The sequence below is a fragment of the Panthera leo genome, chromosome A1 (assembly GCF_018350215.1).
Source record: "Panthera leo isolate Ple1 chromosome A1, P.leo_Ple1_pat1.1, whole genome shotgun sequence".
In the NCBI taxonomy this organism is placed as follows: Eukaryota; Metazoa; Chordata; class Mammalia; order Carnivora; family Felidae; genus Panthera; species Panthera leo.
In genome coordinates, this window is record NC_056679.1 from 147,141,276 (window position 1) to 147,155,168 (window position 13,893).

At 35.6% G+C, this 13,893-nt stretch overlaps 1 protein-coding gene across 1 annotated transcript in view; it reads right to left on the minus strand.

The window, feature by feature from the left end:
* EDIL3 (EGF like repeats and discoidin domains 3) overlaps positions 1–13,893 on the minus strand; it is a 320,227-nt gene that overhangs the window by 132,214 nt on the left and 174,120 nt on the right. The window contains exon 8 of the mRNA XM_042955963.1: positions 9,577–9,758. Coding sequence (XP_042811897.1) covers positions 9,577–9,758 — 182 coding nt within the window. The remainder of the gene's footprint in view (positions 1–9,576; positions 9,759–13,893) is intronic.

Sequence of the window (13,893 nt, forward strand, 5' to 3'; positions counted from 1 at the left end):
TGAAATGGTTAGCAGATGATGTAAGACCAGGGTATATATAATATCTTGTTATGTCTACGTTGCTCACTCTTCTATATCCTAGATTCAGAACATCTTGAAGGCCACTGCTGTCTTCCTTCTAGTGCCTAATAGAACAGAGACTACAGAATAGACATTCATTTAGTAAATGTTGCTGCTTGGATGAATAAATGACTAGATGAAAATATAATGTACATGCAATCTAGAAAGAATGTATATACATGAAACAAAATCACCTCAGAAATTTAAAAATAAATATTTTACCGCATGTATCTATAAAATAAAAATAATGAATATAAAATAATTATCTTTAAAAATAAATAAAATGGTCATTTTCAGAGGCCTTCATCAGTTAACAAAGTGCCCAGAAGAATTAAATAAACTTATACATTTTTAAATGATTACCTATATGATAAGACATATTTCCATAATTGTGCAAAGTTGCTATTTCAAATACATTAGTCAGAAAGAAAAACTGACATTCCAAGATGTTAAAGAAGTAGTCAGTATTTAATGTGGTGGTTATTTATTAGTTGGAAAAATATATAGGTAAGGAATATAAGATCAGAAAAACAAAAACGGGGAGAAAAAGTTTTGTTTAACTGTATTTACTGCACTAACCCTTTAAATCCAAAAGCAATTATAAACATTGTGGAACTCTCAATAATTGCCCACTGAGTGTGTAAATTTAAAATGGCAATTTCAAAAAAAAATGGCAATTTCAGTTTTTATTTCACCAAGACACGGAAGAAAATGGAATTGAATACTAATTAGTGTAAGTGTGTCATACACCTGAAAGATTAGGGGGATACTGTGCTCATTATAAGTGAGTTTAAGCAAAGTACTCAAATGTTTCATTTGAAGTACTGAGTATAAACAAAAGAATGAAGTGACAAGGGAAGTTAATAATGTTCAAACAGAAAATCTGGTACACGTACATGAGTAGACTTCCCAGAGTCTCTTAGATATGATTTTCCTTTAAGAAAGGGATACACTTTTTCTTTTAAAAAATAACTTAGGAAATAAGATGTTATTAAAGAATACAATAACATAATAACTCTGAATGTAATCTCAAAACATTTCTTAAATGAAAGTTGTGAGTTTTCAGTTTTCCCATTATACACAAGACTGTTTCATCTGATATAAAAGCCTTTTTGGGCTTTTTTGGCTTCCTTACTATAAGACTTTTTGGCTAATTTCCTCGTCCCTCAAACAGCTGTATTGAGGTCAGATCAGTTGGAAAACCCAGGAAATTGTTCTGAGGACCGGGAGAAGGGTCTCCAAGGTTGGAGGGAGACAGCGTGGCGGTTGTGAGGTGCGTGGAAGTGAATTGGGGGAGAGAAAACGGCAGTGCCACAGAGGGGAGGGAACCCTTTTTGTGGACAGACAAAAGGGAGAGAAAAAGGGGTTGAGGGTAGCATAGGTTTTGTACAAGAGGAAAACCTCTCTAGACCACAGACAGGGGAGTGAGAAGTATTGAGTGTCTCAGATATTTTTGCAAATAGCATTTGGAGTTCCAATTCTGAGGTTTTGGAAATGTGCAACTTTCTCCACAGTGGAGCTGGAGCACACACTCCTGGGGAGAGGGAAGGTGGTCCCAGAGGGCATAGTGTGGTGTAGAGATCTCTGGGGCACATTGAGAGAGGACATTCCCCTTCCTAGAGTACTTTTGAAAGAGAGTATATTGCCTCCCCAAGGACAAAAACCCTGCAGGCACCAGCAAGAGGCTTTTCAGCAGCAGGGGACAGAGGCATCCAGAGGAAATATAGCTTTGTTGCTGCTTTTATCAGTGCTACACCATAGATTCTGCACACTGCACAGGTGTGGGACTGTTCTGGGACAAAGGACCTAAGACACAGCATGGAGAGGCTCTGTTTCAGAGGAGCCTGTTGTGCTGGGTCCTTTAAGACTTCAAGTTTTGAATCCCAGCCACATGCCAAAAGAAAATCCACAAAGGGAGAACTGACTGCCCTCAGTATTCTGTGAGGGCTGCATGAACAGGATGGGGTGTGAGATCTCTCGTCTGGGGACAAGAGATTGCGGTGGCACCATTTTCCCCTCAAGACCAACATGGTGGGACTCCAGAAAGCAGCATTGTGGCCGCTGTGGAGGTGGGACCCAGTTACACCAAACAATGATCCCCCTGTGTGTGGCAACCGCTTATTTACTGGGGTGAGACTGACTGTGAGACTGTGCACTGGGCCTCTCCTCAAGACCAGCACAGCCAGCATCCTCCATGCACCAAGCACACTGAAAATCGAGTGCTTGAAAACGACACCCACAGTTCTCATGGAAACAGACCAGGCTTACTTTTCTCTCTTCTTCTTCTTCCTTCTTTCTTCCTTCTCCTTCTCCCCCCAACCCCTGCTCCTCCTCCTCTTCCTCCTCCTCCTTCTTCCTCCTCCTCCTCCTCCTCCTCCTCCTCCTCCTCTTCTTCTTCTTCTTCTTCTTCTTCTTCTGCTTCTTCTTCTTCTTCTTCTGGAATCAGGCTTATACTTTCTTCTTTGTTTCTTTAATTTCCTTTCTCTCTCTCTCTCTCTCTCTCTCTCTCAGATAAGGCTTAAATCTTTCTTTCTTTCTTTCTTTCTTTCTTTCTTTCTTTCTTTCTCTTTCTTTCTTTCTTTCTTTCTTTCTTTCTTTCTTTCTTTCTTTCTTTTTCTTTCTTTCTTTCTTTCTCTTCCCTTTTCTTTGGAATTAGCCTTACAGTTTTTGATTCTCTCTTTTGTTTTTTTCATTCCTTTTCCTTTTCTGTTTGTTTTTTTTTTGGGGGGGGTGGGAATCAGGCTTTTATCCCCTTTTTTTCCAGGGTTACCCTAACAAACAAATCAAAGCACATCTAACAAAGCAAACACCCCCCACTGCAAGCAAAGAGGGGTGCTGCAGAGGACTGATGTTTGGGAAAGAACAATCAAAATGCAACAGCAGAGAGTATCAGAAACATTTGCTGAAATACCAGACCTAATGGCATTAAAGGGGACAATGTATGACCCCTTTTTAATATAGCATTACTCTCAGGTACAGGAAACATAAAAATCTTTTGAAACACACAAAAGACAGAAATTTAGCCTAAATGACAACGCAGAGAAATTTTCCCCAAAAGAAAGGTCAAGAAGAAATCATAGCCAGGGACTTGCTCAAAACAGATATAAGCAATATGTCTGAACAAGAATTTAGAACAACAGTCATAAGACTACTAGCTGGGCTTGAAAAAAAGATATAGAAGACACCAGTGAACCCTTTCTGCAGAGATCAAAGACCTAAGAATAAGTTAGGATGAAATAAAAAATGCTGTAACTGAGAACCAAAACAAACTGGATACAATGACAATGAGGATTGAAGAAGAGAGGAGAGAATAGGTGAAATAGAAGATAAAATTATGGAAAATAATGAAGCTGAGTAAAAGAGGGAAAGGAAATTACTACATGAGGGGAGACTTAGCGAACTAAGTGATTCTATGAAACAAAACAATATCTGTATCATAGGAGACCCAGAAGAACAAGAGTGGAAAAAAAGGGTAGCAGATTTATTTGAACAAATTATAGCTGAGAACTTCCCTAATCTGGGGAAATAGAAAGAAATAGACATTCAAGTCCAAGAGGCACAGAGAACTCCCCTCAAAATCAACAAAAACAGGTCAATACCACAACATATCATAGTGAAACTTGCAAAATACAAAGATAAAGAGAGAATTCTGAAAGCAGCTAGGGACAAAAGATCCTTAACCCAGAAGGCCAGACACATACAGTAGTAGCAGACCTGTCTACTGAAACTTGGCAGGCCAGAAGGGTGTGGCAAGAAATATTCAATGTGCTGAAGGGGAAAATATGCAGGCAAGAATTCTTTATCCAGCAAGGCTGTCATTCAGAATAGAAGGAGAGATAAAGACTTTCCCAGACAAACAAACAATAAAGAAGTTTGTGACCACTAAACCAATCCTGTAAGAAATTTTAAGGGGGATTCTCTGAGTGGAGAATAAAAAAGAAGACCAAAGCAACAAAGACGACAAAGGACCAGAGAACATCACCAGAAACACCAACGCTACAGGTAAAACAATGGCACTAAATTCATATCTTTCAATAATCACTCTGAATGTAAATGGACTAAATGCTCCAATCAAAAGACATAGGGTATCAGAATTGATTAAAAAAAAAAAGAAGACCCATCTATATGGGGCTGACAAGAGAGTCATTTTAGATCTAAAGACACCAGCAGATTGAAAATGAGGATGGAGACTCATTATTCATGCTAACATAAGTCAAAAAAAAAAAAAAAGCCAAAAAAGCCACACTTATATCAGACAAACTAGATTAAAATTTTTTTAATGTTTATTTATTTTTGAGAGAGAGAGAGAGAGAGAGAGAGAGATTCTGTGTCTCTTCCTTTCTGCACCTCCTCTGCTCATGCTCTACATCTCTCTGTCTCTCAAAAAATAAACGTTAAAAAAATAAAAATAAATAAACAACACCACAGAAATAAAAGCAATTATAAGAGGATACTAGGGAAAAGTTACATGCCCACAAACTGGGCAATCTGGAAGAAATGGACAAATTCCTAAAAACACATAAACCACCAAAACTGAGAAAGGAAGAAATAGAAAATATGAATAAATCCATAACCAGAAAAGAAATTGGAAGTAATCAAAGATCTCCCAACAAACAAAAGTCCTAGGCCAGATGGCTTCCCAGGGGAATTCTACCAGACATTTAAAGAAGTATTAATACCTATTCTTCTCAAACTGTTCCACAAAATGGAAATGAAAGGAAAGTTTCCAAAATCATTCTAAAGCCACCATTATCTTGATTAAAAAAACATAAAAGACCCCACTAAAAAGGAGAATTACAGGCCAATACCCATGATGAACTAAGATGCAAAAATTTTCAACAAGATACTAGCAAATCAAATTCAACAACACATTAAAAGAATCATGCATCATGAACAAGTGGGGATATTCTTGGGCTGCAGAGCTGGTTCAATATTCACAAAGCAATTAGTGTGGTACAGCACATTAATAAAAGAAAGGATGAAAACCATATGATCCTCTCAACAGATGCAAAGCATCTGACAAAACATAGCATCCTTTCTTAACAAAAATTATCAAGAAAGTAGGGATATGAGGAACATACCTCAAGATCATAAGGCCATCTACAAAAGACCCATAGCTAATATCATCCTCAATGGGGAAAAACTGAGAGCTTTTTCCCAAAGGTCAGGAATGTCCACTCTCACCACTGTTTTTCAACATAGTACTCTAAGTCCCAGCCTCAGCAATCAGACAACAAAAAAATTATAAGGCATACAAACTGGCAAGGAGGAAGTCAAACTTTCTCTCTTCGCAGATGACACAATACTCTACGTGGAAAACTCAAAAAACTCCATCAAAAAACTGCTAGAATTGAAAAATTTAGTAAAGTCACAGGATATAAAATCAATGTACAGAAATTGGTTGCATTTCTATACATCAGCAGTGGAGCAGCAGAAAGAGAAATTGAAGAATTGATCCTATTTGCAATTGCACCAAAAACCAAAAATTATCTAGGAATAAACCTAACCAAAGATGTAAATTACCTGTATGCTTAAAACTATAGAAAACTTATGAAAGAAATTGAAGAGGACACAAAGAAATGGAAAACATTCCATGTTCATGAACTGGAAGAACATATATGGTTAAAATGTCTATACTACTATACTACCTGAATCTACACATTCAATGCAATCCCTATCAAAATAACACTAGCATTCTTCACAGAGCTAGAACAAACAATTCTACAATGTGTATGCAACCAGAAAAGACCCTGAATAGCCAAAGTAATGTTGAAAAAGAAAACTGTAGCTGGAGGCATCACAATTCCAGACTTCAAGCTGTATTATACAAAGCTATAATCATCAAGACAATATGGTACTGGCACAAAAACAGACACATATATTAATGGGACAGAATAAAGCACCCAGAAATGGACCCACAAATGTATGGCCAACTAATCTTCAACAAAGCAGGAAAGACTATCCAATGGAAAAAACAGTCTATTCAACAAATGGTGCTGGGAAAATTGGTCAGCGACATGCAGAAGAATGAAACTTGGTCACTTTCTTACACAATACACAAAAATAAATTCAAAATGAATAAAGATCTAAGTGTAAGACAGGAAACCATCAAAATCCTAGAAGAGAACACAGGCAGTAACCTCTTTGAACTTGGTTGTAGTAACTTCTTATTAGACATGTCTCTCGAGGCAAGGGAATCAAAAGCAAAAAAAATCAATCTATCTTTAATCAAGATAAAAGGCTTCTGCACAGCAAAGTTAACAATCAACAAACAAAACTATAAAGCAACCGATGGAATGGGAGAAGATATTTGTGAAGGACATATCGGATAAAGGGTTAGTATCCAAAATTTATAAAGAACTTACCCAATTCAACACCCAACACACAAAGAATCCAGTAAAGAAATGGGCAAAAGACATGAACAGACACTTTTCCAAAGAAGACATTCAGATGGCTAACATCACATGAAAAAATGCTCAACATCACTCATCATCAGGGAAACAGAAATCAAACCCACAATGAGATAACACTTCACACCTGTCAGAATGGCTAAAATTATCAACTCAGAAAACAATAGATATTGGAGAGCATGCAGAGAAAGGGGAACACTTTTGCATTGTTGGTGGGAATGCAGACTGGTGCTGCCACTCTGGAAAACAGTATGGAGGTTCCTCAAAAAATTAAAACTAGAATTACTGATGACACAGCAATTGCACTACTAGGTCTCTACCAAATGGGCACATGAACCCCATGTTTATAGCAGCACCATCAACAATAGCCAAATTATGGAAAGAGCCCAAATGTCCATCAACTGATTAATGGATAAAGAAGAGATGGTATATATATACACAATGGAATATTACTTAGTGATCATAAACAATGAAATCTTGCCATTTGCAACAACGTGGATGGAACTAGAGTGTAATGTTAAGTGAAATAAGTCAGTCAGAGAAAGACAAATATCATATGATTTTACTCATATGTGGAATTTAAGAAAAAACAGATGACCCTAGGGGAAGGGATGGAACAATAAGAAAAGCAGAGAGGGAGGCAAACCTTAAGAAACTCTTAAATACAGAGAACAAACTGAGGGTTGCTGGAGGAGTGCTAGGTGGACAATGGGCTAAATGCGTGATGGGTGTTAAGGAGGGCACTTGTTGGGATGAGCACTCGGTGTTATACGTAAGTTAGGAATCACTAAATCCTACTCTTGAAACAATACTACAGTATATGTTAACTAAAATTTAACTTAAAAAATATTTTAAAAAGACTTTTTATGTGCCTGTATTGTTCTTCTGTGAGAGTTCATTATCACCTTCAGACTAAAAGCAAACTAATAATAATAATAATTTTATCCCCTTAAAAGAGGTATTTAATTATTTTAGTTAAGTTGATAAAGTTATGTTTAATCTAAATTTCTCTAAAAGTCAACCACTGTCCTATTCCATTGAGGTTATTTTTCACTTATAACTAGTGGGATAAAGAGAACTTAAAGTTGACTTGTACTTTGGAAGGCAGAATGATGTGTAAGGTTAAGGTAGGCAATAAAGTGGGACAAAATAAAGTGAAAAGTCAGGACTGAAACATTAATAAGGTGTTTCTCAGTAAAAATACTGCAAAAGGATGTTATTGTGGTTTATTAAAACATGGCAATGACTGAAGCTCTCAAACATAATTTGCCAAACCCAGATGCAATCTAGTGACATTGTCTCACAGTGTTGTGCAATTTTTGCTATTAATTTTAATTTCTAAAGCTTTATCATGACTACAATCCCACAAATGCATTTCATAACAGGCAACTAAGCTGATTTTTAAAAAAATGGTCTCTGCAACGATTTTTAACAATAAAATATAGGCATTTTTGTTCTCATCTATTTTAAACCTTAATTGTATATTCATTAGCTTGGGATCAAAAGTGTATAAATGTGCCATTTCCACTATCTGGAATTCTCTTTGCACATGTAGCTACAGATTAGAAAAATCATGTGTAATCTAAGAAGCAATTTCTGCAAATGCATGCAAAAATAAATTCATCAAACAAAACAGTATCTGGTAAACACATGGAGCCATAAATTAATTGTAAAAATTCACAAGAAACCTGAACAAAGGAAAAATCTGAAGGGGATTTTGGCCCAGTTTTTAAGGTATGGAAATCATGTTACCTGGCCATAGATCAACTTTTCATTCTACTAAATTCCCGTAAATCAATGCCTGTACATTGCACCTAATAATGTCAAATCATGGATTTCCATGTTAAAAATTACCTCTGACTCCAAATACATAGTAAACAAAATCGCTCAACTACTTAAATCAAAATTCTGTAATAGCTCCATGGAAAAAGCCCCAAACTTTTTAGTATGTGTGAATCCTAAGGCACACTTACCTCACTCGCTAAATTTGAACATGTTCCTCTAGCAACTTATACACAAGTCATGATTTTCTATATGATGTTCCCCAGATTCTCACTTAGCATCTTTGATCATGCTGCTCTGTAGGCTTTTAGTCTCCATTGAAAGGCATTTTCCAAGGCCCACCTAAAAAGCTATTCTCCCACAGGCTTTCTCATGATAATTATTTCTTCCACTAAACCCACTGTATACTGGGTATTCCTTCTCTTCAGCACACACTCAATGACTTGTTACAGGTTATTAATGTGCTCTCCCCAACAGGGGTATAATCTTTCACAGAAATCATGCTTTAATCATCTTTTCTGTCTTCCTAATGTGTAGTTTACTTACATATTACTTAAGGTAAGTCCTCAGAAAGCATTTAACTGGATAAAATACAATGTGTTGGTATTATTACCATCCATCCCATTTTAGGGAAATCACTTACGATCTTGGTATATCATGTTTTTTTCTGTTTAAAAAAGTAGCTGGCTGGTGATAATAAATAGAAGAGTATGAGTTGAAAAACCCTCAGCTATTGAAAGAGGGTGCTGAAGACATTTTTGGTATTCGCGTTATCTATTCTGTACATTATATGTTCTGTGCATGTGAAACCACTTCTAAGACAGAGAAAGAAAACATGCATTTTTTATTTTCTTGAAGTGTCAAAAGTTGTGGCCAAATGTTAACATGGGGCCTATGTGGAAACCTTCTAGGGGAGCCTGGGTGGCTCAGCTGTTTAAGCTCTTGATTTCGGCTCATGTCATAATCTCACAGTGGTGAAATAGAGTTCCTTTCACTCTGAGCCTGGAACTGGCTTAACATTCTCTCCCTCCCTCTCACTCTGCCCCTCCCTGGCTTTCAAGCACTGCATGTGCTGTCTCTCACATAAAAAAAAATAGCAATATTTATACCCCAAGAATTTCAACATTGTTAACCCTCAATACACTTTACAGTCAACGTACATATATCCCACAGTTTCAGATTTCATAGCCAATTTGGACTCAGCTGAATCATCCTGTCCTCTGTTACCATGAAGAAAAGTCACACTTTGGGCTGTGATTTGTATTCTTTCTGAAATGACTCTGGTCATTCCTTGGCAGTCACCTTGTCCCATCCCATGTGTTACCTGAATCCATGGCCATCTGTCATTTTCTGCAGCTGTCCATGCATTTATAAGCCCCTTCTTATTGAGACGTGCATAGTAGGGATACCATTTCTGGAGTCCAAAAAGAGCTCGGTGGGTAGAGGAAGCTGTGATTTGCTGATTTGATATGATTCCACCTTCGATTCCCAATGGGCCTGAGCATTCTGGGAACAAATCAGGAAAAAATTGTGAATGTATTAGAAATAATCCACATTTAAAATGTGGCTGTTAGATTTGATGGGAGATATTTTTTAAATGAATTTATTTTGTACCATAATGCTTTTGGAACTCCTCATGAAGGAAATGATTCTTTTTCCTGATGACACTCTCTTCTTCCTTTGCTTTGAGTGTGGCACCTCAATAGATACTGCCTTCCTGCATTATGACTCTGCATTATGCACTGTCATCCCTGGGCTGTTGATCACATCAACCAAAGTGCAATGCCCTTAAAGGACCTACATCATAGTTTACATTTTCAGAAATGAGCATACCTCATTAATCGCAAGCCCTCAATAAATATCTTTGATCCATTGTTTCTTGACTAGCCTATATCTGAGTTTTGTGTCAAAATCATTTTCATACTGACTTTACATTTCCCACCACTATAAATTTTTTTAACTTTAATTTTTATAAACATCATCAGATATGCTTCCAACAAAAATGGCAACATGTAAATATGTCAACTTTTAATAATAACTTGAAATATGTTATAATAGAAACATGTAGAAAAATTATTTTTATGAAGTTAAGTAGGTAAACTCTCTGAATTATACATAACTTACATACACCAATAAGTAAATTAAGATGTTAAAATATTTATATTTCTAATATTTTAAATTCAAAATTCATAGCTAAACATATAGGTGTTTTGTACTAACATTTTAATTTAATTTTATTTAAATTTGTTATCTTGGAAACTTAAGAAAAATTTCTTAATAAAAATTTTAAATTCTAACATTAAGCATAATGCAATTCAAATAATACGTTCTTGGATATCAAATGGCAAATCTACCTGAAAAGTATATATATGAATTTCTTATTTCATAAATTTCACTACAAACTAAATTTATTAAGGTTTGAAAATTCAGAATAAGTACTATTATGATAGTTCTCTTAATTTAGGTTGTACATTATACTCAACATTTTGTCAAGTTAGATTTGTACAATAAATATGATAATTTCATTATAAAATATACTATGCTGATTGATAAGAATTCCTGAAAAGATGAAAGGAGTACACTGACATTACTTATCAGTATAATAAGCCAACTTGATCAGTGATTATCACCAAGCATACTCTGGATTTTAATAACTATTGAAGCCCAACACTTGTCACTAATTAAATGTTTACACTTAGAATATAAAAGAAATAATTTTGCAGCTGCACTATAAAAGTTAATTTTATTTATCTTAAAAAATTAAAAAGATGTTTCTCATTGGTAACCATTTTTTCATTAAACATAAACATGTTTCTCCTTTGTATTCCATATTCAGGGAATAGGTAGCTCAAGCACATTACCTACTAACATTTCTCCAATGGCTTTAAAACCTTGGGACGCTTTTTATAAAATGGATGAAAATATGTGGAAAAGTAATGATCTTAATCAGACTTTATCAGTAAAGATGGAATTAATACAACAAAAATTGCACCTTGGTTATTGACAACTGATAAATTATATACTTTTAGGTAGACGTACTATATCACTTTGAAGTCATTCAATTAAGAAGCCATTCATTTTTAGAATTGCAATATTAGGAGAGGTAATAATCTGATTTTCACATTCCAGAGAAACTAACCTCAAAACCTCAGATGTTGAACCTTTGGATTCTTGTTTTGCTTTCCACTTTAAACTTCAAAAATCTTTCCAGACTTCATAAAAGCACTAGGAGACTTTCATGATGATACTTTGATTTTAGACAATTGCAGGAGGCTGGCTTTTTAAGGATATTGCCATGAAAGGAATCTCAAGCATCCTTGTCTTGAATTTGTGCAACATTTGGATGGGAAAATGCCACAGGCAAGGAGATCATTTACAAGTCAGTAAATAGGAGACCATAGGCCAGTCGGTAGAACAGCAGAGTGAAAGAGCCAGCTTTAATTTAATTTAATTTAATTTAATTTAATTTAATTTAATATATAATTAAACTCCATGATGGCCTTAGAAAAAACTCTACACCATTTAGTTGGGTACTTCTAAAACCCTTATGTTGAATTGGACATTGTCGCCAAATCTGTAACCATTTTAAAGGGGAGAGATTAGACCTCAAACCACACTATTCAGTAAGTCTACTTCACTGATACTCTTAACCTACCAACTTCCACTTATTAATTAACATGTCAGCAATTATTAATTAACATGTCAGCAAACACTGTTATATTATCAGATAAGTCAAATACCCATGAACAATTAAAAAAAAAAAAAAATATATATATATATATATATATATTTGTGTCTATATACCTATATGTATATCATTTTTTTACTCTGGCACAAGGATCCCGATCTTAGTTATGCCCTCACTACACATAAATTCAAACAAAACACAATTAAAAAATATAAAGTGACGTGTTATATCTTTATAGGGCTTTACAGCTTATAAAACATTTTTACATGAGCTTTCCCACTGCTGTGATGCCAAATTTATTGGTATTTCTTTTCTCAGTCTTCAACTCCACACTTTTATTTATTTATTTATTTATTTTTTAAATTTTTTTTAATGTTTATTTATTTTTAAGACAGAGAGAGACAGAGCATGAATGGGGGAGGGTCAGAGAGAGGGAGACACAGAATCTGAAGCAGGCTCCAGGCTCTGAGCTGTCAGCACAGAGCCCGATGCGGGGCTCGAACTCACAGACCGTGAGATCATGACCTGAGCCGAAGTCGGAAGCTCAACTGCCTGAGCCACCCAGGCGCCCCTCAACTCCACACTTTAAAAAATAAGTTTTTATAATGTTCGCTTGCATACTGTATGTTGCAAATCAATAAAGCACACCAGAGGAAACATGAGTATGTGTAGGGTTCTTGAATGAAGCATGCATCCTTCAAGTGCCAGCTTACTTCCTTACTGTCTAGTGGTCCTCAGTTTTTCTTGTTTTAAAAATTGGGGTTATGGTGACACTGTGATTCACCAGCTGTGAGAAGTGCTTTTCTTTTATAACTAAAAATTGTTTAAAAAGAATGTCACTTGCATGTTTCTCTTTAGAGCATACTACTGAGGTGATCCTGGACTTTTAGCTTCTCTGGGGCAGGCACTGGGTCCCACACAGTGTTGCATCCTTAGGTGCCCGTGGTGGTTTGTATATACACTGAGTTTAGTCAATAGGTGATGCATGTTGGTATTGGGGGCTATGTTTTTCCACAAAGTAACCTCGTAAGCAAATCCATGGCATATACTTTATTTCACACCGAAAGTTGTCACAACAGTAGCTCTTCTTCACTAGCTAATCATTTGGATCACAATCAAATGGATGTCGTCATAATAAAAAAGTTCAAAATCCAATTTCCTTTTGCCTGTGCTATCCACTTCCCCAATGTCCTATTAATTCAGCAGTTACAAAAACTAATGGAGGAGTTGCAATTCAGAATGCAATTATACACCTAAGATTAAGTGACCTTAAGCAGTGAACAATAAGATGCTCAAAATAAAGTTAATATGGAGATACATATCATCATCACTATCAACAAATAGAGAACAAATATGAAATAATAATTGATGAACAACATAATACTAGATGCTCATTCTGAAGTTCAAAAAGAGCATTCACATGTATTTTCTCACATCAGCAAAATGGTACTTCAAAGAAAAAAGGTTAACACACTTATTTCATAAATGAGAAAACCTTTGTGAAGGGAAGTTAAGCTTCCAGATGAACTTCAATTCCAGATGAGTCTGAAACTGAAGCCGATTCTTTGCCCATAAAATAATAGCAACTGAAGAGCAAGTGAAGAGTTAAGTAATTCTTCAAAGGTTAATTCTGGATCTTTTTCTTCTGCTGTTATTTTATATGGGGTGTGTGTGTGCTTATACCAGGAGACAGGATAGGACAATTAACATCAAGATAACATGTAGAGTATCACTAGTGACATTCAGGATAAGACAGAGCTTTCCTAAATTGGGATACATTAAAACAATGGATGACAGTTTATGGCAGAGAGCCACAGAAGTAAATATTGAGGTTTTCATGGTGGTTTATGCCACATAGGTGTTAAAAAATTCACCTACTACCATTATTGGCCTATGAACTGCTTATCTAATAGGGATAGGCTAATTCACTTCCAACTAATTTATTGACCTCTT